General features: G+C 35.1%; 5 protein-coding genes across 5 annotated transcripts; 2 read left to right on the top strand and 3 right to left on the bottom strand.

The window, feature by feature from the left end:
- Positions 1-271: 271 nt before the first annotated feature.
- On the top strand, positions 272-4,167 carry LOC102588826 (deoxynucleoside triphosphate triphosphohydrolase SAMHD1-like). The gene is made up of 8 exons (XM_006338490.2): positions 272-515; positions 617-768; positions 1,675-1,712; positions 1,947-1,969; positions 2,835-2,941; positions 3,029-3,080; positions 3,169-3,253; positions 3,884-4,167. The coding sequence occupies exons 2-8, from the start codon at positions 646-648 to the stop codon at positions 3,981-3,983; spliced, it is 528 nt and encodes a 175-aa protein (XP_006338552.1). The 5' UTR covers positions 272-515; positions 617-645; the 3' UTR covers positions 3,984-4,167.
- LOC107060317 (uncharacterized) lies at positions 3,995-4,820 on the bottom strand. Its single transcript, XM_015308063.1, has 2 exons — positions 4,437-4,820; positions 3,995-4,003 (listed from the first exon to the last, which is right to left on the bottom strand). The coding sequence occupies exons 1-2, from the start codon at positions 4,818-4,820 to the stop codon at positions 3,995-3,997; spliced, it is 393 nt and encodes a 130-aa protein (XP_015163549.1).
- A 1,251-nt stretch (positions 4,821-6,071) lies between these two features.
- LOC102588509 (deoxynucleoside triphosphate triphosphohydrolase SAMHD1 homolog) lies at positions 6,072-13,099 on the top strand. Its single transcript, XM_006338489.2, has 20 exons — positions 6,072-6,315; positions 6,417-6,568; positions 7,475-7,512; positions 7,747-7,769; positions 8,635-8,741; positions 8,829-8,880; positions 8,969-9,053; positions 9,684-9,774; positions 10,662-10,700; positions 10,898-10,965; positions 11,061-11,123; positions 11,231-11,286; positions 11,367-11,440; positions 11,572-11,664; positions 11,746-11,847; positions 11,944-12,024; positions 12,096-12,187; positions 12,330-12,345; positions 12,456-12,566; positions 12,658-13,099. Exons 2-20 carry the CDS (start codon positions 6,446-6,448, stop codon positions 12,757-12,759), a joined length of 1,416 nt encoding a protein of 471 aa, XP_006338551.1. The 5' UTR covers positions 6,072-6,315; positions 6,417-6,445; the 3' UTR covers positions 12,760-13,099.
- Positions 13,100-14,835: 1,736 nt separating this feature from the next.
- On the bottom strand, positions 14,836-18,558 carry LOC102588177 (peptidyl-prolyl cis-trans isomerase CYP38, chloroplastic). Its single transcript, XM_006338488.2, has 7 exons — positions 18,169-18,558; positions 17,553-17,843; positions 17,242-17,441; positions 16,365-16,600; positions 16,085-16,227; positions 15,480-15,551; positions 14,836-15,378 (listed from the first exon to the last, which is right to left on the bottom strand). The coding sequence occupies exons 1-7, from the start codon at positions 18,352-18,354 to the stop codon at positions 15,151-15,153; spliced, it is 1,356 nt and encodes a 451-aa protein (XP_006338550.1). The 5' UTR covers positions 18,355-18,558; the 3' UTR covers positions 14,836-15,150.
- Positions 18,559-19,397: 839 nt separating this feature from the next.
- Positions 19,398-21,187, bottom strand: LOC102587850 (bidirectional sugar transporter SWEET6a). The gene is made up of 6 exons (XM_006338487.1): positions 21,076-21,187; positions 20,643-20,679; positions 20,227-20,443; positions 19,989-20,150; positions 19,751-19,870; positions 19,398-19,651 (listed from the first exon to the last, which is right to left on the bottom strand). Exons 1-6 carry the CDS (start codon positions 21,119-21,121, stop codon positions 19,532-19,534), a joined length of 702 nt encoding a protein of 233 aa, XP_006338549.1. The 5' UTR covers positions 21,122-21,187; the 3' UTR covers positions 19,398-19,531.
- Positions 21,188-21,704: the final 517 nt, after the last annotated feature.

The raw sequence follows: 21,704 nt of genomic DNA, 5'->3' as shown, positions 1-21,704 counted from the left end.
ACCCAGGAAGCAAGTCTCAAACACAGTTGTGGAGAAATATTAATTCGGTACTTAAAATTTTCTTTTTGACAAATTAGTCAAATAGACACTTGAAATTAAAGCGAACCAACAAGGGTTGTGGCGGAGTGGTAAGTACTCCTTCATTCTTAATCAACAGGTTTTGAGTTTGAGCCCCTTGGGTACAGAATCGTCTTTGTTAGGGGGCGCTTGAGCTCCAATATGGATACCGGACAACGTTTGGAGAATAAAAAAAGAAAAAAATTAAAGCCATATCTTAAAACCCCATTGTTAGTGGCGAATGTTCACTGACGCACTGCCTCTCTGGCCACAATTCCCTAGCGGACGGCCTGTGTCACTTGCTGCTGCAGCAATAAAATTGAAATAAAGAGACTTTGGCGGCACTACTATATCACTACTCACATTCTCCTTCCCATTTTCGTGCAAATTAAATATACTCTTCCTCCTACTCTACGCCAGCTGCTCTCTCTTTCTCTCTCTTTTCGGCACCTCAAAAGGTATGTAAACGCTTTCGCAATTACTCAACTGTTATCCTTTAAATATGAATGTTAGGTTTATTCATTTTGCAATTTTCCGTTGTTTCTTTTGTGCTGTGTAGAGTGGTGAAGTAGAGAGCCAAGGGTGAGTATGGGAGCTTTTTCAAATGAAGAACTCAGTTTCTCTTCCAATTTCAACTTCGCTTCCTCTCAAGATCTCAGATTCTCTAAGCAAATCCATGACAACGTTCACGGCAACATCTACATTGATCCGGTATGTCGCTGTCTCTCACTCTCTGCCGGCTAGTTTACCTTCTACATTTCTGTACATGTTTGTTTATACCTGCACTTATTCAATTTATAGGTCTTTAGTTTTTCTTTTGTTTTGTTGCTAAAGAGCAATTTCAAATGTGTATGCTATATAGCCAAAAGTGTACTACTATTTTAGAGGAAATTGATAACTGTCAATGAAATAAATGAGAATTCAGAGCTATTTTGAGTTGCATTCATACATTTTTGTTATCCAAAATTTTCTATGGGTAAGTCGTTGCTAAAATTGTACCCGCGTATTAGCCAAATTTGATCACTGTCAAACTGAATAAATGAGTTCAAACCTATTTTGAATATCAATTCATAAGTTTTTGTTATCCACAATTTTCCTAAAAATCTTCAACAAATAAAAAAAAAAGTTATCTAGAACGCTTGTGCCTAAATTTTGATTTTTTTCATTTAATGAAAGATTAGTGACCATGTGACCATAACAATTAACAAGACAAGATGGTTATTTCTACATTCATGATTTATTCGAGAAGCATATCAAGGTCAAAATTCATAAGTTTCTTTTGCTGGTAAGAATGGATCGATCTCAAAAGAAATGAGAGTAACAAAGTGTTTTCTGACACTGTCCTTGGTTAACCTGTGATGCAATCCTCCTTCAGCTTTCAGGCTAAAACATGTATTTTATCCAATAGATCAAGGAGTTGTTATTCACCCGTAATTATTTAATAGTGAGCGAGTGTTTACCAGGCAAGAGAGACACTAGGGTGTGGTGGTTACTGTTTTCTCATTGTGATTTCAGATCTACACTCTTATTTTCACTATTCTTATACATGTTCTTTAACTTCTTATTGAGAGCTTTGTGCAAAAGTACTGGGAGTTTAATCTTTTCTGAACTTTGCAGCTCTACTTGAAGTTCATTGACACAGAACAATTTCAAAGGCAAGTTTCCTTATCATGTACTTCTAGTAGTGTAGTAGTAGTGGTAGATCTCAGTTTATTGCATGCCGACTGTAAATATATGTACTTTGTCGAGTGTATGTTTTCATATTGACTCCAATCTGCCTATGACCTGATGGTCATCTTTTATTTTCTTCTTTTTCGGTTGTATGTTCAACACTTTCTCATGAGAGCTTTACTAGAGTTATTGAACTGTTTTTTTCTTTTGTTTTCCAGGCTTCGTGATCTTAAACAACTAGGTAAGTTACTATCTCTTGTTCCCTATTTGCATACATGGTCGCAAGCTTGTTTATGCTAGAACATCAAATTTAGCTTTGTGACTCGATATGGGATTTGAAGAAATTTTCTCATCTATCATCTATGTGTCCGCTGAAATGCTTGGCATCCCAAATTTTAGTTCTTTCATATTGCAAAATTATTACTAGTATAAATGTGGGATGCCATAAAAGATGTAAGTAACCTGTATTTTATTGTAAGTGATTTTGGTTGCCAAAACTATGATAAAATTGATAACTATCTTTGCCTCTTAAATATGTTCTGAAATTATCTGCAACTTTCAGCTTCACTTTGTGAATAGAGGTGACACTTGAATGTACATAGTCTGTTTCAACTTCAGTGGTATCTAAATTGTGGTTGCATTTCAGACTGTCGTCGGATCCTTGTAAGGTCTTAAGGAAATTGCAAGATATCTTGTTTCTTAGTGTCCTATGAAGACATATCTATATAGGTTATTCAAGTTCTGGATATTCATGTAAATGATGACTTAAGAACTCATAATTAGCTTTTAAAGCCCTGCATGCATATCTGCCATACAAGCCTCTTGCAGAGGCAGAGGCAAGCCCAAGGTTACAAGCCTAGATGCAAGTTGCAAAAAGACTATATGGTCTCCTATTGCTCAATGGGTAAATTTCACCTTCTGTTAAAATGAGATCCATATTATCTGTTCGAGAAGTTTATATTATCCATCTTCCACTCAGTACTTGATGCCGCCATTGGCTTTTACTGTTATGTTCAATGTTGGTGGAAACCTTGTAAATCCAGGAGTTAACAGCCTGGTAGTGACTTGAATTTGTTACTAACATGAGCTCTTGGATTCACTTTAAGGTGTGGCACACATGGTCTATCCAGGAGCAGTGCATTCTAGATTTGAGCATTCCCTTGGAGTGTATTGGCTTGCCAATGAAGCTGTCCATAAGCTTAAAACCCACCAAGTATGAATTTGTTTATACTATTATTTTGGTTTCTCAACTTGATACTACCTGAGGGGTTCTCATGTAATCCTACTGTTCCTTTTACAGGGAATGGAGCTTGGAATTGATCACTTTGATATACAAACAGTGAAACTTGCAGGTAAGTGATATGGAATGCCTTGTGCATGGATTGCTCTTCCTAATGCAGAATAATGAACCCTCCATTCCATTGTGGTTGAATTTCTCAGGTCTTCTACATGATATTGGACATGGACCTTTTAGTCACTTATTTGAACGCGAGTTTCTTCCTCAAGTTCGCAATGGATTGGACTGGTAATACTTTCCTGTGGAATGAATTCTGTTATTTAGATACCTCTCAAAGATATCTGTCACATTCTCATGCTATTCAATTTTTCTTGGCTAATAAGAATTGAATTTTTGACATTTCCAATTCCCTGCAACATACTCAATCTTAGCTGACGCTTCTACTTTTAGTAAGGGCTTGAAGTGATCAAATAAGGAAGAAATGGATTTTACTTTTTTAGAGAGGGAATGCTTTCATATTGCCTTCTTGGATGCAAGTCTTTAGGAAAGCTCTAGTTTTGCCCTTTTAACTTCAATAAATCAATATGTCTCCATCCCAATCTAGTTAGACAGTTTTATCACTTAATCATAGGAAATAAAGTTATGCTTATAGCATAATTATGTGGTAGAAATCCTAAAGTTGTAATTAATCATGGTGGAGGACCTTGGCATATGATGATTTTGTTTAGTTGTTTCCAACTGTTTGTGTCTGCTCTTGCCTGCAGCTTGTAGTGTTGATATTGAGAAAATATTTCTTAGTTAACTTTCTTAATATTTTTGTTGTTCAAGTTTCTTTGAAGCTTCTTGCACTCATAATGAGGTGATGTCATTATTATGGTGTAGTGCATATTAATGACCTTGTTTTATGTTTTATTTTAGGTCTCATGAGCAAATGTCTGTGGATATGATTGATCACATTGTTGATGAGCGTCGTATTGATATTGATTCAGGAACTATTAAAAAGGTCAAGGTAAGATGAATTATTTTGATTTATGCTAGCTGATATCATACAAGATGAGAATGTTAATTTGCTTATAACATGTAGTATTGACAGTTTCAAAAAAAAATATTTCCCTCTGTTTCAACTTGATTGTCCTGTTTTGACTTGGCACGAAATTTAAGAAAATAAAGAAAACTTTTGAATCTCGCGGTCTTAAATTAAAGATATGTAGAATGTACCAAAATTGTCTTTTAAACTTGTGGTCTTAAACATGCCATGTAAAAAGTTAGAATTAAAGAGTTGACAAAAAAAAGGAAAGAGGCATTCTTTTTTAAACGGACTAAAACGGAAAGTAGGACAAACAAACTGAAATGGAGGGAGTATGAAGTATTTGTGCAAAGTTGTATTGTCTCCAAAAGCAATTTGAATTTGAGGTGCTACTCAAGTATGGTAGACATGTGGACACGCCACTTGATTGCAAGTAAAAATTACCTTGCCACGTCGATCTCGAAATTCATAAAAAGCTCTTGAATCATTAATGGAGCACTTGTTACCGACTCGCCTCCTGAACTCAGCAAAATCAATAAAATCACCACCAACACCACCTTCCTCATTCACAATTCTGGCTATGAGACCAAAAACAGGGAGTGAACCGATGACCTTATTAGCGAAACTGGAAATTGGATTTGTGGTCTCATCCATATAAGCCTTGACGAGCAAGACGGCACCGCCATTGGAGTTGGAAGCTGCTTTATTATTATTCCTTGTGGATGGAAATGTATAGAAACGTCGAAAATAACGAAGAGAGGGAGAGATTGAGTTGCAGTAGATGGAGGAGGAAGAAGAAGGAGAGTGGAGAGAGGAGACAACCACCATAGTGTTACATGTGGTGGACGTTCAATCTTTGTTTTGATATTGCCCCCTTTTGTTTATCTTTTGGGAATCTATCTGGCTATGAGCTTCATTATCTACTCTAAAATAATACTTCCTCTGTCCCAATTTATATGACTCACTTTCCTTTTTAGTCTGTCCCAAAAAGAATGACACATTTCTATTTTAAGTAACAATTTGCCTATGAAATGTCTTTTTTACCCTTAATGAAATGATTTACAACCACACAAATTTCTATCATTCATTTTGGACCACAAGTTTTAAAAGTCTTTCCATTTTTCTTAAAGTTTGTGCCAAATCAAAGTACATCATATAAAATGGGACGGAGGGAGTTCTAGTATATAGTTAAAAAAATATTAAAATCATCTACTACTTTTTTTGTAGCCCCTTTAATAAAATTAAATTTATTTAGATACTTGTAGTATATTTGATTAAATTTTCAAAAATACTTAGTTAAAAAATTAAGTTTTTTTTGAGTAATAGTAGAAATACTTATTTTAAAAGCAATTTTTTTCTAATATCTTTTAAAAATTTGGCCAAACACCAATTACTATTTTACTACTGATGAAAAGAGTTTTTATATATATTGGTTAGTCAAACACAAACTATTGTTCTTTAAAGTTTTTTTTTTGAAAAATAATTCTAATAAAAATGCTTTTTAAAATAAGAAAATTTAAAAACGACCAAATATGCTAGTAGTTTTTTTCTTTTTCAAATTAAATTTGTGTTTGACTAATTAATTTCAAATAAACTTTTATTAATATTAGAACAATAATTTGTGTTTGATCAATGTTTTTAAAGTAATTTTAAGGAAAAGCATCAGTTTTAGCTTATAAAAAATAGTTTTGGTGGAAGTATTCCTCTATTTTTTATAAGAAATCTGGATTAAAATCTTTCCTATATAATAATTGAAAATATTTTACCTTCAAAAGTTAATTTTTGTACAACTTATGTGAATTAGTCGAACCCAGGAAGCAAGTCTCAAACACAGTTGTGGAGAAATATTAATTCGGTACTTAAAATTTTCTTTTTGACAAATTAGTCAAATAGACACTTGAAATTAAAGCGAACCAACAAGGGTTGTGGCGGAGTGGTAAGTACTCCTTCATTCTTAATCAACAGGTTTTGAGTTTGAGCCCCTTGGGTACAGAATCGTCTTTGTTAGGGGGCGCTTGAGCTCCAATATGGATACCGGACAACGTTTGGAGAATAAAAAAAGAAAAAAATTAAAGCCATATCTTAAAACCCCATTGTTAGTGGCGAATGTTCACTGACGCACTGCCTCTCTGGCCACAATTCCCTAGCGGACGGCCTGTGTCACTTGCTGCTGCAGCAATAAAATTGAAATAAAGAGACTTTGGCGGCACTACTATATCACTACTCACATTCTCCTTCCCATTTTCGTGCAAATTAAATATACTCTTCCTCCTACTCTACGCCAGCTGCTCTCTCTTTCTCTCTCTTTTCGGCACCTCAAAAGGTATGTAAACGCTTTCGCAATTACTCAACTGTTATCCTTTAAATATGAATGTTAGGTTTATTCATTTTGCAATTTTCCGTTGTTTCTTTTGTGCTGTGTAGAGTGGTGAAGTAGAGAGCCAAGGGTGAGTATGGGAGCTTTTTCAAATGAAGAACTCAGTTTCTCTTCCAATTTCAACTTCGCTTCCTCTCAAGATCTCAGATTCTCTAAGCAAATCCATGACAACGTTCACGGCAACATCTACATTGATCCGGTATGTCGCTGTCTCTCACTCTCTGCCGGCTAGTTTACCTTCTACATTTCTGTACATGTTTGTTTATACCTGCACTTATTCAATTTATAGGTCTTTAGTTTTTCTTTTGTTTTGTTGCTAAAGAGCAATTTCAAATGTGTATGCTATATAGCCAAAAGTGTACTACTATTTTAGAGGAAATTGATAACTGTCAATGAAATAAATGAGAATTCAGAGCTATTTTGAGTTGCATTCATACATTTTTGTTATCCAAAATTTTCTATGGGTAAGTCGTTGCTAAAATTGTACCCGCGTATTAGCCAAATTTGATCACTGTCAAACTGAATAAATGAGTTCAAACCTATTTTGAATATCAATTCATAAGTTTTTGTTATCCACAATTTTCCTAAAAATCTTCAACAAATAAAAAAAAAAGTTATCTAGAACGCTTGTGCCTAAATTTTGATTTTTTTCATTTAATGAAAGATTAGTGACCATGTGACCATAACAATTAACAAGACAAGATGGTTATTTCTACATTCATGATTTATTCGAGAAGCATATCAAGGTCAAAATTCATAAGTTTCTTTTGCTGGTAAGAATGGATCGATCTCAAAAGAAATGAGAGTAACAAAGTGTTTTCTGACACTGTCCTTGGTTAACCTGTGATGCAATCCTCCTTCAGCTTTCAGGCTAAAACATGTATTTTATCCAATAGATCAAGGAGTTGTTATTCACCCGTAATTATTTAATAGTGAGCGAGTGTTTACCAGGCAAGAGAGACACTAGGGTGTGGTGGTTACTGTTTTCTCATTGTGATTTCAGATCTACACTCTTATTTTCACTATTCTTATACATGTTCTTTAACTTCTTATTGAGAGCTTTGTGCAAAAGTACTGGGAGTTTAATCTTTTCTGAACTTTGCAGCTCTACTTGAAGTTCATTGACACAGAACAATTTCAAAGGCAAGTTTCCTTATCATGTACTTCTAGTAGTGTAGTAGTAGTGGTAGATCTCAGTTTATTGCATGCCGACTGTAAATATATGTACTTTGTCGAGTGTATGTTTTCATATTGACTCCAATCTGCCTATGACCTGATGGTCATCTTTTATTTTCTTCTTTTTCGGTTGTATGTTCAACACTTTCTCATGAGAGCTTTACTAGAGTTATTGAACTGTTTTTTTCTTTTGTTTTCCAGGCTTCGTGATCTTAAACAACTAGGTAAGTTACTATCTCTTGTTCCCTATTTGCATACATGGTCGCAAGCTTGTTTATGCTAGAACATCAAATTTAGCTTTGTGACTCGATATGGGATTTGAAGAAATTTTCTCATCTATCATCTATGTGTCCGCTGAAATGCTTGGCATCCCAAATTTTAGTTCTTTCATATTGCAAAATTATTACTAGTATAAATGTGGGATGCCATAAAAGATGTAAGTAACCTGTATTTTATTGTAAGTGATTTTGGTTGCCAAAACTATGATAAAATTGATAACTATCTTTGCCTCTTAAATATGTTCTGAAATTATCTGCAACTTTCAGCTTCACTTTGTGAATAGAGGTGACACTTGAATGTACATAGTCTGTTTCAACTTCAGTGGTATCTAAATTGTGGTTGCATTTCAGACTGTCGTCGGATCCTTGTAAGGTCTTAAGGAAATTGCAAGATATCTTGTTTCTTAGTGTCCTATGAAGACATATCTATATAGGTTATTCAAGTTCTGGATATTCATGTAAATGATGACTTAAGAACTCATAATTAGCTTTTAAAGCCCTGCATGCATATCTGCCATACAAGCCTCTTGCAGAGGCAGAGGCAAGCCCAAGGTTACAAGCCTAGATGCAAGTTGCAAAAAGACTATATGGTCTCCTATTGCTCAATGGGTAAATTTCACCTTCTGTTAAAATGAGATCCATATTATCTGTTCGAGAAGTTTATATTATCCATCTTCCACTCAGTACTTGATGCCGCCATTGGCTTTTACTGTTATGTTCAATGTTGGTGGAAACCTTGTAAATCCAGGAGTTAACAGCCTGGTAGTGACTTGAATTTGTTACTAACATGAGCTCTTGGATTCACTTTAAGGTGTGGCACACATGGTCTATCCAGGAGCAGTGCATTCTAGATTTGAGCATTCCCTTGGAGTGTATTGGCTTGCCAATGAAGCTGTCCATAAGCTTAAAACCCACCAAGTATGAATTTGTTTATACTATTATTTTGGTTTCTCAACTTGATACTACCTGAGGGGTTCTCATGTAATCCTACTGTTCCTTTTACAGGGAATGGAGCTTGGAATTGATCACTTTGATATACAAACAGTGAAACTTGCAGGTAAGTGATATGGAATGCCTTGTGCATGGATTGCTCTTCCTAATGCAGAATAATGAACCCTCCATTCCATTGTGGTTGAATTTCTCAGGTCTTCTACATGATATTGGACATGGACCTTTTAGTCACTTATTTGAACGCGAGTTTCTTCCTCAAGTTCGCAATGGATTGGACTGGTAATACTTTCCTGTGGAATGAATTCTGTTATTTAGATACCTCTCAAAGATATCTGTCACATTCTCATGCTATTCAATTTTTCTTGGCTAATAAGAATTGAATTTTTGACATTTCCAATTCCCTGCAACATACTCAATCTTAGCTGACGCTTCTACTTTTAGTAAGGGCTTGAAGTGATCAAATAAGGAAGAAATGGATTTTACTTTTTTAGAGAGGGAATGCTTTCATATTGCCTTCTTGGATGCAAGTCTTTAGGAAAGCTCTAGTTTTGCCCTTTTAACTTCAATAAATCAATATGTCTCCATCCCAATCTAGTTAGACAGTTTTATCACTTAATCATAGGAAATAAAGTTATGCTTATAGCATAATTATGTGGTAGAAATCCTAAAGTTGTAATTAATCATGGTGGAGGACCTTGGCATATGATGATTTTGTTTAGTTGTTTCCAACTGTTTGTGTCTGCTCTTGCCTGCAGCTTGTAGTGTTGATATTGAGAAAATATTTCTTAGTTAACTTTCTTAATATTTTTGTTGTTCAAGTTTCTTTGAAGCTTCTTGCACTCATAATGAGGTGATGTCATTATTATGGTGTAGTGCATATTAATGACCTTGTTTTATGTTTTATTTTAGGTCTCATGAGCAAATGTCTGTGGATATGATTGATCACATTGTTGATGAGCGTCGTATTGATATTGATTCAGGAACTATTAAAAAGGTCAAGGTAAGATGAATTATTTTGATTTATGCTAGCTGATATCATACAAGATGAGAATGTTAATTTGCTTATAACATGTAGTATTGACAGTTTCAAAAAAAAATATTTCCCTCTGTTTCAACTTGATTGTCCTGTTTTGACTTGGCACGAAATTTAAGAAAATAAAGAAAACTTTTGAATCTCGCGGTCTTAAATTAAAGATATGTAGAATGTACCAAAATTGTCTTTTAAACTTGTGGTCTTAAACATGCCATGTAAAAAGTTAGAATTAAAGAGTTGACAAAAAAAAGGAAAGAGGCATTCTTTTTTAAACGGACTAAAACGGAAAGTAGGACAAACAAACTGAAATGGAGGGAGTATGAAGTATTTGTGCAAAGTTGTATTGTCTCCAAAAGCAATTTGAATTTGAGGTGCTACTCAAGTATGGTAGACATGTGGAACTTTGGATGACATCAGCTATTGGCTGAAAGAGAATTTGTATTTTGGAACTAAGACCTGCAAAGAGATAGCTTCTTTCATTAAATTCTCTTGAGCTACTAGTAAAGAAAGAGCTTCTGCTGATTTGCAATGCTCTTCTTTACAATGCTTTTCAATGGTAACTGATGTCAGGTCTTAGTAAACGAATTCTACAACCAAGTTATGACTATATGTTGGTTGAGATAATAAAGTTATTCACCATTCATGTGAGTTATTATTACTTCATGCGAATTCTACGACCAAGCTATGACTACGTTGGTTGAGATAATGAAGTTATTCACTGTTCATGTGAGTTACAATTTCTTCATACAGCTAAAAGCAAATTGATCGTACATGCCACAAGTCATCATAAGACTTGTTTATATTGTAAGCAGGAAATTTTTTAAATGTGGCCTTTTGACCTCTATATTTGACAGGATATGATACTTGCTAGTTCCAAGTTTACGTTGACAAAAGTAAGTCCTTCTCTTTCCAATTTCCAGCACATAGTTATCAGGAGGAAAAAAAACGTGATTCTTGCAATTTGACTGTTTTCATTGGACATGCATTTACACTTCAATCTGGAATTTTTAGCTTTTTATGCTCATCGTTTCACATCATATTCCATTTTTGAAACTTGTGCACTGCTTCAATTTGATTGATTGATATGTAGAGCTCAAGGGAGAAGCAGTTCTTATATGATATTGTGGCTAATGGTCGAAATGGAATCGATGTTGACAAGTTGGTTTCTCAACTATAGATTATTCTCTCCTCTCTTTTTTTTCCAACCTATTCTTTTCCAGCTTTCACTGGATGAAGCTTTCATTGGCTTGCAGGTTTGATTACATTGTCCGAGATAGCCGAGCGTGTGCTGTAGGATGCAATTTTCAGTTCGAGAGGTTTTTTCTTTCATCTTCTTGGTTATTGTAAATCGACATCTTTTCACAAATATCTGAGAGAAAGGAAAAATAATTCTTTACCATGAAACTGTCTTCATTTTCTGTAGGTTGATGGAAACTATGAGGGTATTGGGAGATGAGATATGCTATCGAGCCAAAGATTGTTAGTACTCAAGTCTTACCAGGATCTTATTTATTTTTGTTTGACTTGTGGTCTTATTATTTGTGTGGATAAATCCTCAGATTTAACCATCCACAAGTTATTTGCCACACGAGCTGATCTACACAGAACTGTTTATACTCACGCTAAAGTGAAGGTACATAGCTAATTTGACGAAGTTGTGCACTGATTTTCTCATCAGCATATCTGAAGTGTGGAAGTTATCATTTTGTATGTCATTTTTTAAGTGTGTGGAGGTTTTCAATTTGTTTTCCCATCATTGTACAGGCAATAGAGCTTATGATTGTAGATGCACTAGTGAAAGCAAATGATTATCTACACATATCATCACATATAGAGCATCCTTCTCAATACTGGAAGGTCGGCATGGTCTTTTTGTTAGGTTCAACCTCCTTATTTCATGGAACCATGAAAATAATTTCTCTGTGTATGTGGAAGTAGTTAGATGACACCATTTTGAAAACCATCGAGACTGCTCCAGACCCGGAACTGAAGGAATCTAGGGATTTGATCCTTCGTGTTCGAAGAAGAGATTTGTACCAGGTACTGAGGTTATCTAATGGGTGTTGATTAAGCGGTTATATGAGTATTATGGAATGCTTGAAGTTTACGTTCAATTCTTGTTTCTGTACATTGCAGTTCTGTAATGAGTATGTTGTCCCAAGAGACAAAATAGAGCATTTCAAGGATGTCACGGCACATGATATTGTCTGTTCGCAGGTAGCTAACATAAAGTATCTCTGTTTTTGGGAGTCTTTAGTAGTTCTATGGTAATAATCATTATCTTACAGAAAAGTAGCGGTGAGATACTTAATGAAGAGGATGTTGCTGTGACCAATGTCAGGATAGATCTGACTCGCGGGAAGCATAATCCGCTTGAAAGGTTTGTCAAAATGGGTCATCCTATGCAGTTCTTGCACTTGCACGAGATTTCTCTATCTATCCCTCTCCTCCACTTTTATCGTCATTCTGAGCCTTTTAATTTATTTTCTTTGTATGCTGGTTGGACGTGTTGCCTCTGCCAGTATCCATTTTTTCAAGGTACAGACTATGGGTTCTACAAGTTTGAGCATCAAAATCTATTCAATTACTTTTCTTGTCTGCATTTCATCTTTCCTGACCTCACTCCTAATGATTTGATTGAAATTAAGGATTATGAAAGTGACGAGAAGTTCTCTATACCTGATGATCGCATCAGCCACTTGCTGCCATCATCATATCAAGATATGATTGTGAGAGTCTACTCCAAAAAGCCCCACCTGGTCTGTCCAGATAAAGACTCTGCATTTGTTTTTTGTATTCTTCTCCATTATGTCTGATCTCAGTTTTTTTGTATCCTACTCAAATTTTCAGGTGGAAGCTATTTCTGATGCATTTGAAAATTTCCAGTTAAAGACTTATGGAATAAAAGCACAGGTTCATGCAACACCGGAGAAGAAAAAACGCCGTGTATGATATTTCCCCCAGTCATCACTACAAAATATATTCTACAGTAGGTATATTTGGTTATAGTATATCTCAAGCAACATATTACAGCCAATTTGTACAGAAGTCTTTAAATGACACGTGAAAGGGCTCTCAAGAGTTATACTAGAGTTTTTGTAGAAAGTTGCTACCATTTACTGGATATGATAATATCCACCCAGTATTCTCAACAATTTTCTGTATCCTAGCACAAAAAATGGATTCTTGGTATGACCGATTTCTGAACATTGCAGAAGCTCATGCTTCCGTAATACCTTCTCTTTCTACTCGGTGGTTGGTGAATGAATATATGTTAAGAGGATTTGATGTACCTGAAGTTTGTTTATTTGCTTAGTTTTTGAAGGAAAGAGCAACAGTTCTATTCATGATGAGTACCATCTATTTTGACTTGAGCAGAATTTGCAAGTTGCAACTGCAGAAAGGTAACACTAAAACTCTTGAGATTTATAGCAGGAATCAATTTTTGATGGGGTCTACGTATAATCTTGGCACTCTTTTAATTACGCCATATATTGAAAAGTATTGATCTTCCATGGAACAACATATTAGCTGGGAAATAGTCGTGCTTCTCTATCTTTTGAAATTGATGGTATAACCTTTTTGGTACTAAGCAGCACTAGATTGTTGATTGTAGTTTGATTTTTCATGCATTCCATTGATGATGAGTTGAAATTTAAGAGTGCACTCTTAAATTGGAGATGGTTAATAATGATTTCTTTTTAAAATCAGTTAAATTCCCATGATCATTAATTTTCATGTTCATATTTAATGAAAAAAAACATTATTTGAAATTTATGAAGTGGCCTTAATCTTTTTTATGAAAAAAGTGAATTAACTTTTATGGATTAAAACAGGTCCTTAGTTTCTTGATAGATAACTAGTCAAGGGATGTAACTTGTAATTTCTAGGATAGTTCAAGGATGTAGTTTCAAGTTAAATTTATAATTAAAGGATGTTTTTGGCCATATAATAGCAAATACAGTTTGCTTTGCCCTTTTTTAAAAGAATGGACTGGTGTCGTTTATGATCCTGGAAGAGAGAAAGTGAAGCAAAACAGATAAAGTGAAAAAACAAGCACTAATATAAAAGTGAATTGATGGTTGCTAGATTGATCCTCTCCCGTTCTATTTTGGGAATAGAATCTCCTTGATTTGAGATCAAATATGCTAGCTTGATTTTCATTCTTGATTGATGGGGCCTGCAGTAAAACAGATTGAGTGTCATCATTAAAACTTAAAGAACTTGAGGGTTAACACATGTCAATGCCCAAACTCGGAGAATGGAAGCAGGGCAACAGCCGCTTCAATGGAAACTCAATCTCCTGGATTTCAAGTTGTCAGTCTTCAATTTTTTTTTACCGAATTGCAAGTTTTTCCCAGTCTCTCTCAAGTTCAAGTACTATACATTCTTCATCCATCTTAAATCTCAAACAAACCCAAACCAAAATCCCTGAAATCAAGACTCCCTCGAAAGACTCTGACGTCCCAACAAGAACAACAGCGTTACAAGTTCCAAATCAAAGACCAAGACAGGGATTTCTCAAAGTTCAGTGGTGTTAGGAAACCTAACCCTCTTCATTCAATCAATCAATCTATCATGGGGAGAAAGCTGGAATCTCTATATCCTCTTTGCTTCTTTATTTTTCAGGGTTTTGTAATTGGTGATGAAAATTGAATCTGCCCTTCGCTTGCCAAACTTCCCTATAAATGTTAGATCCAGAGGTTAAGCATCAAATGTCCAAGCAATGCCTTATCTCATTAACTTTTCAATGAACGTATTTCTTTCTAGTATGTTATACTAGTTAGGGTTTTAATGGCATCCCCTATAATCGAAAGTGTGATGTATATAAATTTGGAATTTGCCTGTGGGAGATATATTGCTGTGACATGTCATATCCAGATTTGAGCTTCGCAGAAGTGATATCAGCTGTTATACACAAAGTACAAATTTAATTTCAGATGTATCTTGATGCCAACTGAACATGGACTTTGTTTATTGAAAGTTAAAAAGTTAAAAACTCTGCGTCAAATAGGGGATGAAGTCAAGTTTTGTTGGAAAAGATGGATTTATAAAACAATTGGGGCAATAGCAAGAGAATTATTAGTTTGGATTATGAATTTAGAGGTATGGAGAAAAAATAAACAGATATATATTGCTCCACATTTAGTTTCTAAAGTGAGTCAAAGGTAAAATGGTACCTTTTGGCCTAATCCGGGGGGTTCACATTAAACATGATATTTCAAAAGCAAGAAACTGAAACTGTTGAATATATGATGAAAATAATGATTATACTCTTCAGAGAGTATCGTGAACAACTCAATGCAGGTCTTAATTCCGATAATTCCTCACTTAACGACACCTCTAACCAGCAATCTTATAGCTTGGATTCACAAGATTATCGAGGCCAGATACAACTTGTATTGATTCTATCACATCTCCCACCTTCAGATCTGCCAAAAAGTCCTCATTTTCTGTCACATAACCAAACACAGCATATCGACCATCCAATATATTGGCGTTGCTAGGAGTCAGTTCACTTTCTTTCAACAGCCAAAACACCTGACTTGAGGCAGAGTTATTCTCAAATTCCTATAAGCGCCCATAACCAATGAGTTTTGACAAATATAAAGGTCATCAAATAAAGTTACATGAAATAAGCAGATGCGACATCAAAAGTAAAGGTATCTCACTTCTCTAGCCATGGCCATTGTTCCAAAAGCATTGAAAGGTAGTCTTGTTTGAGCCTTGTATAGACCAAGATCCTGTAGAAATTATTCCAGAGCCTTATTATATACAGAAGGAATAAGTAGGAATATAAAGTGAAAAGAGAAGAATACCATGATAAAGGCAAATATGAAAACTTTGTTGAGTGTATCAGCAACATTTTGGCTGGTTTAGTATAACGGAGAATGTTCATGTTTAAGGCTGTGAATCTGTGATGGTGTAAGTAGGGAAAGTTTAGTGCTGAGGGAATATAAATCCATTTCTCAACACGGATTCCTACTCTGTGGATAATGGGAGGAGTGAGATCTATGCAAGAGCAGGCATGCCAAAGGCCCAAATGCTGGGGCAAGTGATCTTTCTCTCCACAATTACAGGTCTATGGTAATTTCTAAGACCATCACAAGAAACTAGGTATAAATGTATAATCCATATGGCGATAGTCTGGCTGATAACGTCTACTCTTATACTGTTTATAGCTTCTACTCAGCAATTGTTGAGAAGTAAGTGATCAGGGGTAGGACACCAAGAAGTTAAATTTAGAGGTGGCAAAATGACAACAACATGAACTTACTTCTAAAGTTTCTCCATAGAATGGTGCTTTTTCACCAACCACCATAATCTCTAGAGGTATTGTCCGGGTTTTCTCTGTACTGGGGTCAATAAAACCTTCAGCTGGACCTTCAGGATCTCCTGTTTGGACCACAAACCCATCCGCTGCAGAACATCCACAATAATGAGTTTCAAAAACATATACAGGTCACAAACTACACAGACAACATTCCTTGTTTGATGCATAGACAGCTTTATTTGTCCATCAGTTCGCAAGAACAGAGCAAAAATCATAAGCTTACCTCTTTGAATATCCATGCCATCATAGAAATGCCTCTCGACCAAGTCTATAAAATTTCCAGCAGTAACTGGAGCATTATAACCATCTAGAACAATACGAAATACGCATTCCTCCAGGTTGGGATTGTCTTTGACTTTGACCTTCATATCCACAGTTGCTCTTCCCTTCAGTAAAGGCATATTTTGATATTCTTCAGGTACTTCATATGGGAATCCATCCACCATATCCTCTTCAACACTGCAGAAATCGAATGCCCCAGGAAGATCTCAGCTGCAGTCAATGACAAGGGGTCTAAATGAGAAAGGCATAATTTTGGAAATTCACCATTTTTAAAAGTTTTCGTCACTCCTCACTTTCTATTCCTAGAATTGGTTCATAGCCAACAAAAATTCTTATTTTGGTATTCAAACTGGAATAACTAGCCAACTTAAACATGCATCCGTCCATTGACACTTCGGTGCGTCCATGGCATAAATTCTACCAAAGCAATTGCTTTGTCAAAGTTTCTTTAGAAAAAGTTATTTTGGACCAAGATTTTGACTTTAGAACATTCCAGTACTAAGCATAGAAAATACAACACTGTATATGGATATTGACTTTGCCTAAACCAAGCTACCCAATACATATTCAGGGCAGAAGAACACACTTCAGCTAAGTATGTGCATGAGTGGTCTCTTTTTCAGTCTCACGTGAAGTTAAAATTAAGTACATGAAGCAGTAACCAAGCACATACTGATGCATCATCAAACAGAAAATCAAATCCCGACACCTCATTCCTCTTTACAACTCGCAGGGTGCATGAAAATGAGCATCAAAAGAACAAGGCAAACTAAGCTATCAATACTTTTTTATAAGTAGACTAAGCTAGCTATACTTACCCTCCAACATAGTTAAGCAATTCCTTCTGTTTAGGTGCAACAGCATCTCGATTCCTGTCTTCAACAATTTGTTGAAGCTCACCTAACCCAGCTTCTAGTTTGTTTAGCAATTCAATAGCGTGGTCAGTCTTTGACTTAGCTACTCCTGAAACAATCAAGGTTTTCCCTTCCTTCAGAGCTCGAGATGCTTGCCTCGTATTCTACACAGTTAAAATACGAACCACCATTACGAATCTAGGAAACTACATTAAGGAGCAGATTCAAGCCAATAAATTATCTAAGTGGGAGCAACTAAGCAAATGACATCTTACTCTTTCAACAGAGTCAAGCGCTTTGACACCAGCAATCTTGAGACTATCAGTAATATCTTCAAGGGGCTTTTGGACTTCTCTTATTGCCTTGTTGTCTATAGGCAATGCATACCTCAATAACGCCCCTGGATCCTTAATTGGTGGCCCTGAGATCAATACAGAGACATCTGGCAATGCAGGGGTGCTCGCATGAGCAGGACCCAACCATTGCGATCCAGGAAGTCCACTTATCAAACTAACTGACAATGCAACTGCAGCTGCACATTTCTTCAATGACAAAAACCAATCTTTCTGCAGTTTCAGGAAAAATCTTCATCATGTAAGTTCCTACTTATTTAGAACACACACTTGAGAACTTTAGAAAGAATTGTCAAGTGCAGTCTTGTCATTACTTACAAATGCTAACATTGTACAGTTAAGGCAGTGAGTTCGGCTCAAACTATAGGTATACAGTAGAGTTTTTTATACTAAAAATACCAACACTACGAAGTAATAAATGCAATTGTACTCTGAAAGACTCAAACTTCTCATTTAGATATTGAATTCCCATTATCTCATTTGGAACTAATGAACACCCATTTTTTAAATAAAAATGAAGGAGAATAATAGAACTTACCTCTTTGTCTTGGCATTCAGATTCAGAAGGAAGCGAGCATTGTGAAGAACATAGTGGAACAAAATGGCGGATCGATCCTTTACTTAGAGAAGGTGCAAAATGGCTGTAATTGAGCTTGGGCTTGATGGATTTGGTAGAAGTTGTTAAAGGGGAAGAAAAATAGTGGCAGGAAACAGATGCTGCCATTGATGAATTTACAACTAGTTTGTTTACACAGTTAAGCAAATGTAGAGGACATTTAGGTCTGGAGAAAAAAATATCTTTGACAAAATGTAAGTGGTATTAATGGAGAAATTGAGATTGAAAATTAGGTGTAATGGACAGGAGGAGAGTGGAAAGAGATAAGGATAAAATTGGAATACCAGAGACTAAGGTCAACCTCATGCTCTGGATAAGACGATTGAGTGTCACTTCACTTGGATATTAGTAATACGCGACATTTAGTGGGTTCTGGGCTTTATCGTTAAATTGGGCCGAGACATTGCACATAATTTTACTCGCTAATTTTACACGAGAGTTATTTACATTTTATTCCTATTTTTTAGTATCCGAGAATAGGAGAGTAGAAATTTTAGTAATTTTTTTAAATGATATGAAATTTTAGAGAATATAATAAAATAAGTAGTGTATTTAGATAATTTTTCTATTTTGATGTGCGTCTTTTACCCTTCGAATTATAGGCGCGAGATTTTTGTTATGAAAAATATTACTCTTTGATTGTTGAATTGCAGGAGGTGCATTTGTTGAAAAACATAGAATATAAATAGGATAATATTTATTTATTGTATATGGAGTATACGTATTTGAGTCCTAGAGGCAAATAATTCTTTTTATTGTAAATCCCCTTATTGATTGCCCAAACAGTATTTGTTAAGGTTACTTGTACAGAAGTTGTAGATGACTACTTCAAGGACAAAAACTCTTTCATTAGATATGGATTGCGGATATTAATGGCACCAAAGCTAAAGAGATCTCATTATTTAATTTGTTACGTAACTTTGGACACTAGATCGTAACTCAACTCATGTTGGAATAAATGGTTTATGGAGGATCAAGATTTTTAAGTATAGTAAAATTGCTTTTACTCTTAGAAACCATACATTATGCAATTATATGGAAAGCAGAAAATGCCAGCAATCATGGAAGCTAAGGGAAACAACATCTCTCCAGTATATAATGAAAAACAAATTTAGTAAGTAGTAATTATAAACTGAGGTAAAGAATCTATATTTAACTTTGAAAAAATTACTGAAAATTGAATGACTAAAGCAAAAACCGCATAAATTCGTATTCTCGTGGAAATAGGAAGGGGATAACAGAAACAAAATCTAATCTAAGGGGATCATAGTCGAGTTGGGAGAAATCAGACGACGTTTTGGAGCTCCACTTTAGATGGCTTCTCGTCTTTGGGAGGCGGGTTGCGGTAAATGACGATCAATGCCAGCTGAACTAAAGCTAATAGTGCTCCAACTCCGTTTCCAGTCTACACGATATCAGAGCATTACAAGTTAATTAGTATACAAATCAATTCCAGTTACAAAAACAAATACTGTAGATGAAATTTAAGAACAAAAAGACACACCAAGATGTAGGGATCAAACTTGAGGAGAGCATAACCGGCCCAGCAGATTCCATTAAGGAAGCATGCTATGGAAAGCGTCTTTGGCAAGAATTCAGCACTCTTTGTTTTGATTACCTTGTACTGTTTTCAGGAAAACCACAAAAATTAAAATTAGCCAGAGTACAAAATAAACTACTGTAAGTTTGATATTCTACATATATGAAATTAATCAACACCAGAACTAGGCCTTTGTACATACCATGATTGTTAGAGGGGATCCATACATACAAATTCCGAAGGCGGTTGCCAGAATTCCCACAACCGTGGTTCTACTTGCGTAAGTGTGCAAGCCTAACATGGTTCCAGCTACGGCGGCGGCCAGCCCCACGATTTCACCGAACAAAATGGAAACTATTTGTAGCTGAGATTGAAAACACAAAGTGTTATATATAAGAGCATAATTTTTAACTTACATTAAAAATTGGTTAGATAGTTACCCGATATCTTTTGCCAGTGTAGAAGAAAAATATGGAAATATAGCACAACTGCATGAAGAGACCAATGCTGTTGATGGTGACCACAAGAACGCTGTGTGGATGAACGAAAGGCATGCCGTAGAAAATCCACATCATACAGTTCATTGTAGATGCAAGGTATGGGTACGGGTGGAACTCCTCCACCGATTTGTTTTTGATGATTCGACAAAATGTTGGCCTGAATTAATCACAGAAATCAAATTCAGTAAACATAAACTTTGAGGATAACAGAGTATATTTAGACTTTGATTTTTCCATATAGATGCCTAATTTGATTGATGTTTCTATGAATTAAATCTCTTTATTAAGTGACTACACATGAGATTAATCGAATCGAACTGCTATTAAGCAAACAGCATAGAGAGAAGATATATTACACTGGCGAAGCAAAGAGAACGAACGATAAGACATTGCCTGCAAAAGAAGAAGAGATCGAACATTAGAGAAATTGTTTACATAATCAAACATGTATGTATGTCAACAGACTTAAATTCATACGTCCTACGCCTAATCCGTTCAGATTAGTAGAATTAATGCTGCCATGCATCATGCATGTGTCCATGAGAACTTTGATAAATAGCAGGAAAAAAAAAAAGCAGAGGGAGAGTAGTTTAGACAAATCGATTCATCAAAAAAAGCATAAAGACCTGGTTCATTAGAAGAAATTCAACAAAATCGAAGTATCATCACTCAATTCATTCACCAATTCGAATGAGAATCAATTAACAGAGTTCAATCAACTTAAACGTAACTATAAACACTTCATCCATTCAAAATCAAAAAATAGAAGAGAAGATCGAAAACTCATACCGATAATGCCAACGACAAAACGAATATTATCTGCACTCATCACCATCTTCGGTAGCTTTTGAGAAAAAACTTGAACGAACGAACAGAGGAATTCCGGATTCAGAGAAGGGAGGAAAAGTGTGACTAATGTGATGGAGGGAAGAGAGGCGTGTTTATATAGATGTAGAAATTAAGTTAATAGAGTTTTAGTGGGACTGTGTCCTAACTAATCCAAATTTAAGTCTTATTTGGATTCTTCGTTTCTTTCATCTACTCCGATTAGAATTTCATCCAAAACTTGTTTTAATCCAATCCTTTATAAACAAGGTTTACTTTTTTATTTTTCGTCTTTATCATATCTTACTATACATACCAAATGATTAAATACGTATTTCTGGAATAAGTTAATTAAAGCTAAAATAATGTAAATGAAACTTTAAAGTATTAATTAAACCAAAGAATATTTTAAAATTCATGAATCAATATTATTGTATTAGCATTAAATAATACTAACTTGATAAGAGTCTTGCCAACCTATTATAATATATACTCCAACAAAGTTAAATTATATCACGGTGTGATTTTCTTTTAATTAGTATTATTATTATTATTATTATTATTATTATCTTTATTATCTTTTATTTTCAACA

This window comes from Solanum tuberosum, unplaced genomic scaffold, assembly GCF_000226075.1.
Source record: "Solanum tuberosum cultivar DM 1-3 516 R44 unplaced genomic scaffold, SolTub_3.0 scf00004, whole genome shotgun sequence".
Classification (NCBI taxonomy): Eukaryota; Viridiplantae; Streptophyta; class Magnoliopsida; order Solanales; family Solanaceae; genus Solanum; species Solanum tuberosum.
This window is presented reverse-complemented; position numbering and strand designations above follow the sequence as displayed.

What these genes read in the sequence shown, in the direction of transcription:
- LOC102588826 (XM_006338490.2), top strand. Translation starts at nt 646, where the DNA reads ATGGGAGCTTTTTCAAATGAAGAACTCAGTTTCTCTTCCAATTTCAAC. An exon ending in GCAACATCTACATTGATCCG is followed by an intron (nt 769 to 1,674) that starts GTATGTCGCTGT and finishes TGAACTTTGCAG; the next exon opens with CTCTACTTGAAGTTCATTGA. An exon ending in GACACAGAACAATTTCAAAG is followed by an intron (nt 1,713 to 1,946) that starts GCAAGTTTCCTT and finishes TTTGTTTTCCAG; the next exon opens with GCTTCGTGATCTTAAACAAC.
- LOC107060317 (XM_015308063.1), bottom strand. Translation starts at nt 4,820, where the DNA reads ATGGTGGTTGTCTCCTCTCTCCACTCTCCTTCTTCTTCCTCCTCCATC.
- LOC102588509 (XM_006338489.2), top strand. Translation starts at nt 6,446, where the DNA reads ATGGGAGCTTTTTCAAATGAAGAACTCAGTTTCTCTTCCAATTTCAAC. An exon ending in CCAAGTTTACGTTGACAAAA is followed by an intron (nt 10,701 to 10,897) that starts GTAAGTCCTTCT and finishes ATTGATATGTAG; the next exon opens with AGCTCAAGGGAGAAGCAGTT. An exon ending in ATCCTTCTCAATACTGGAAG is followed by an intron (nt 11,665 to 11,745) that starts GTCGGCATGGTC and finishes ATGTGGAAGTAG; the next exon opens with TTAGATGACACCATTTTGAA.
- LOC102588177 (XM_006338488.2), bottom strand. Translation starts at nt 18,354, where the DNA reads ATGGCAGCATCTGTTTCCTGCCACTATTTTTCTTCCCCTTTAACAACT. An exon ending in CTGAATGCCAAGACAAAGAG is followed by an intron (nt 17,844 to 18,168) that starts GTAAGTTCTATT and finishes CTGAAACTGCAG; the next exon opens with AAAGATTGGTTTTTGTCATT. An exon ending in TGGCATGGATATTCAAAGAG is followed by an intron (nt 16,228 to 16,364) that starts GTAAGCTTATGA and finishes GATGTTCTGCAG; the next exon opens with CGGATGGGTTTGTGGTCCAA.
- LOC102587850 (XM_006338487.1), bottom strand. Translation starts at nt 21,121, where the DNA reads ATGGTGATGAGTGCAGATAATATTCGTTTTGTCGTTGGCATTATCG. An exon ending in TTTTGTCGTTGGCATTATCG is followed by an intron (nt 20,680 to 21,075) that starts GTATGAGTTTTC and finishes CTTCTTTTGCAG; the next exon opens with GCAATGTCTTATCGTTCGTT. An exon ending in GTTCTCTTTGCTTCGCCAGT is followed by an intron (nt 20,444 to 20,642) that starts GTAATATATCTT and finishes TGATTAATTCAG; the next exon opens with GCCAACATTTTGTCGAATCA.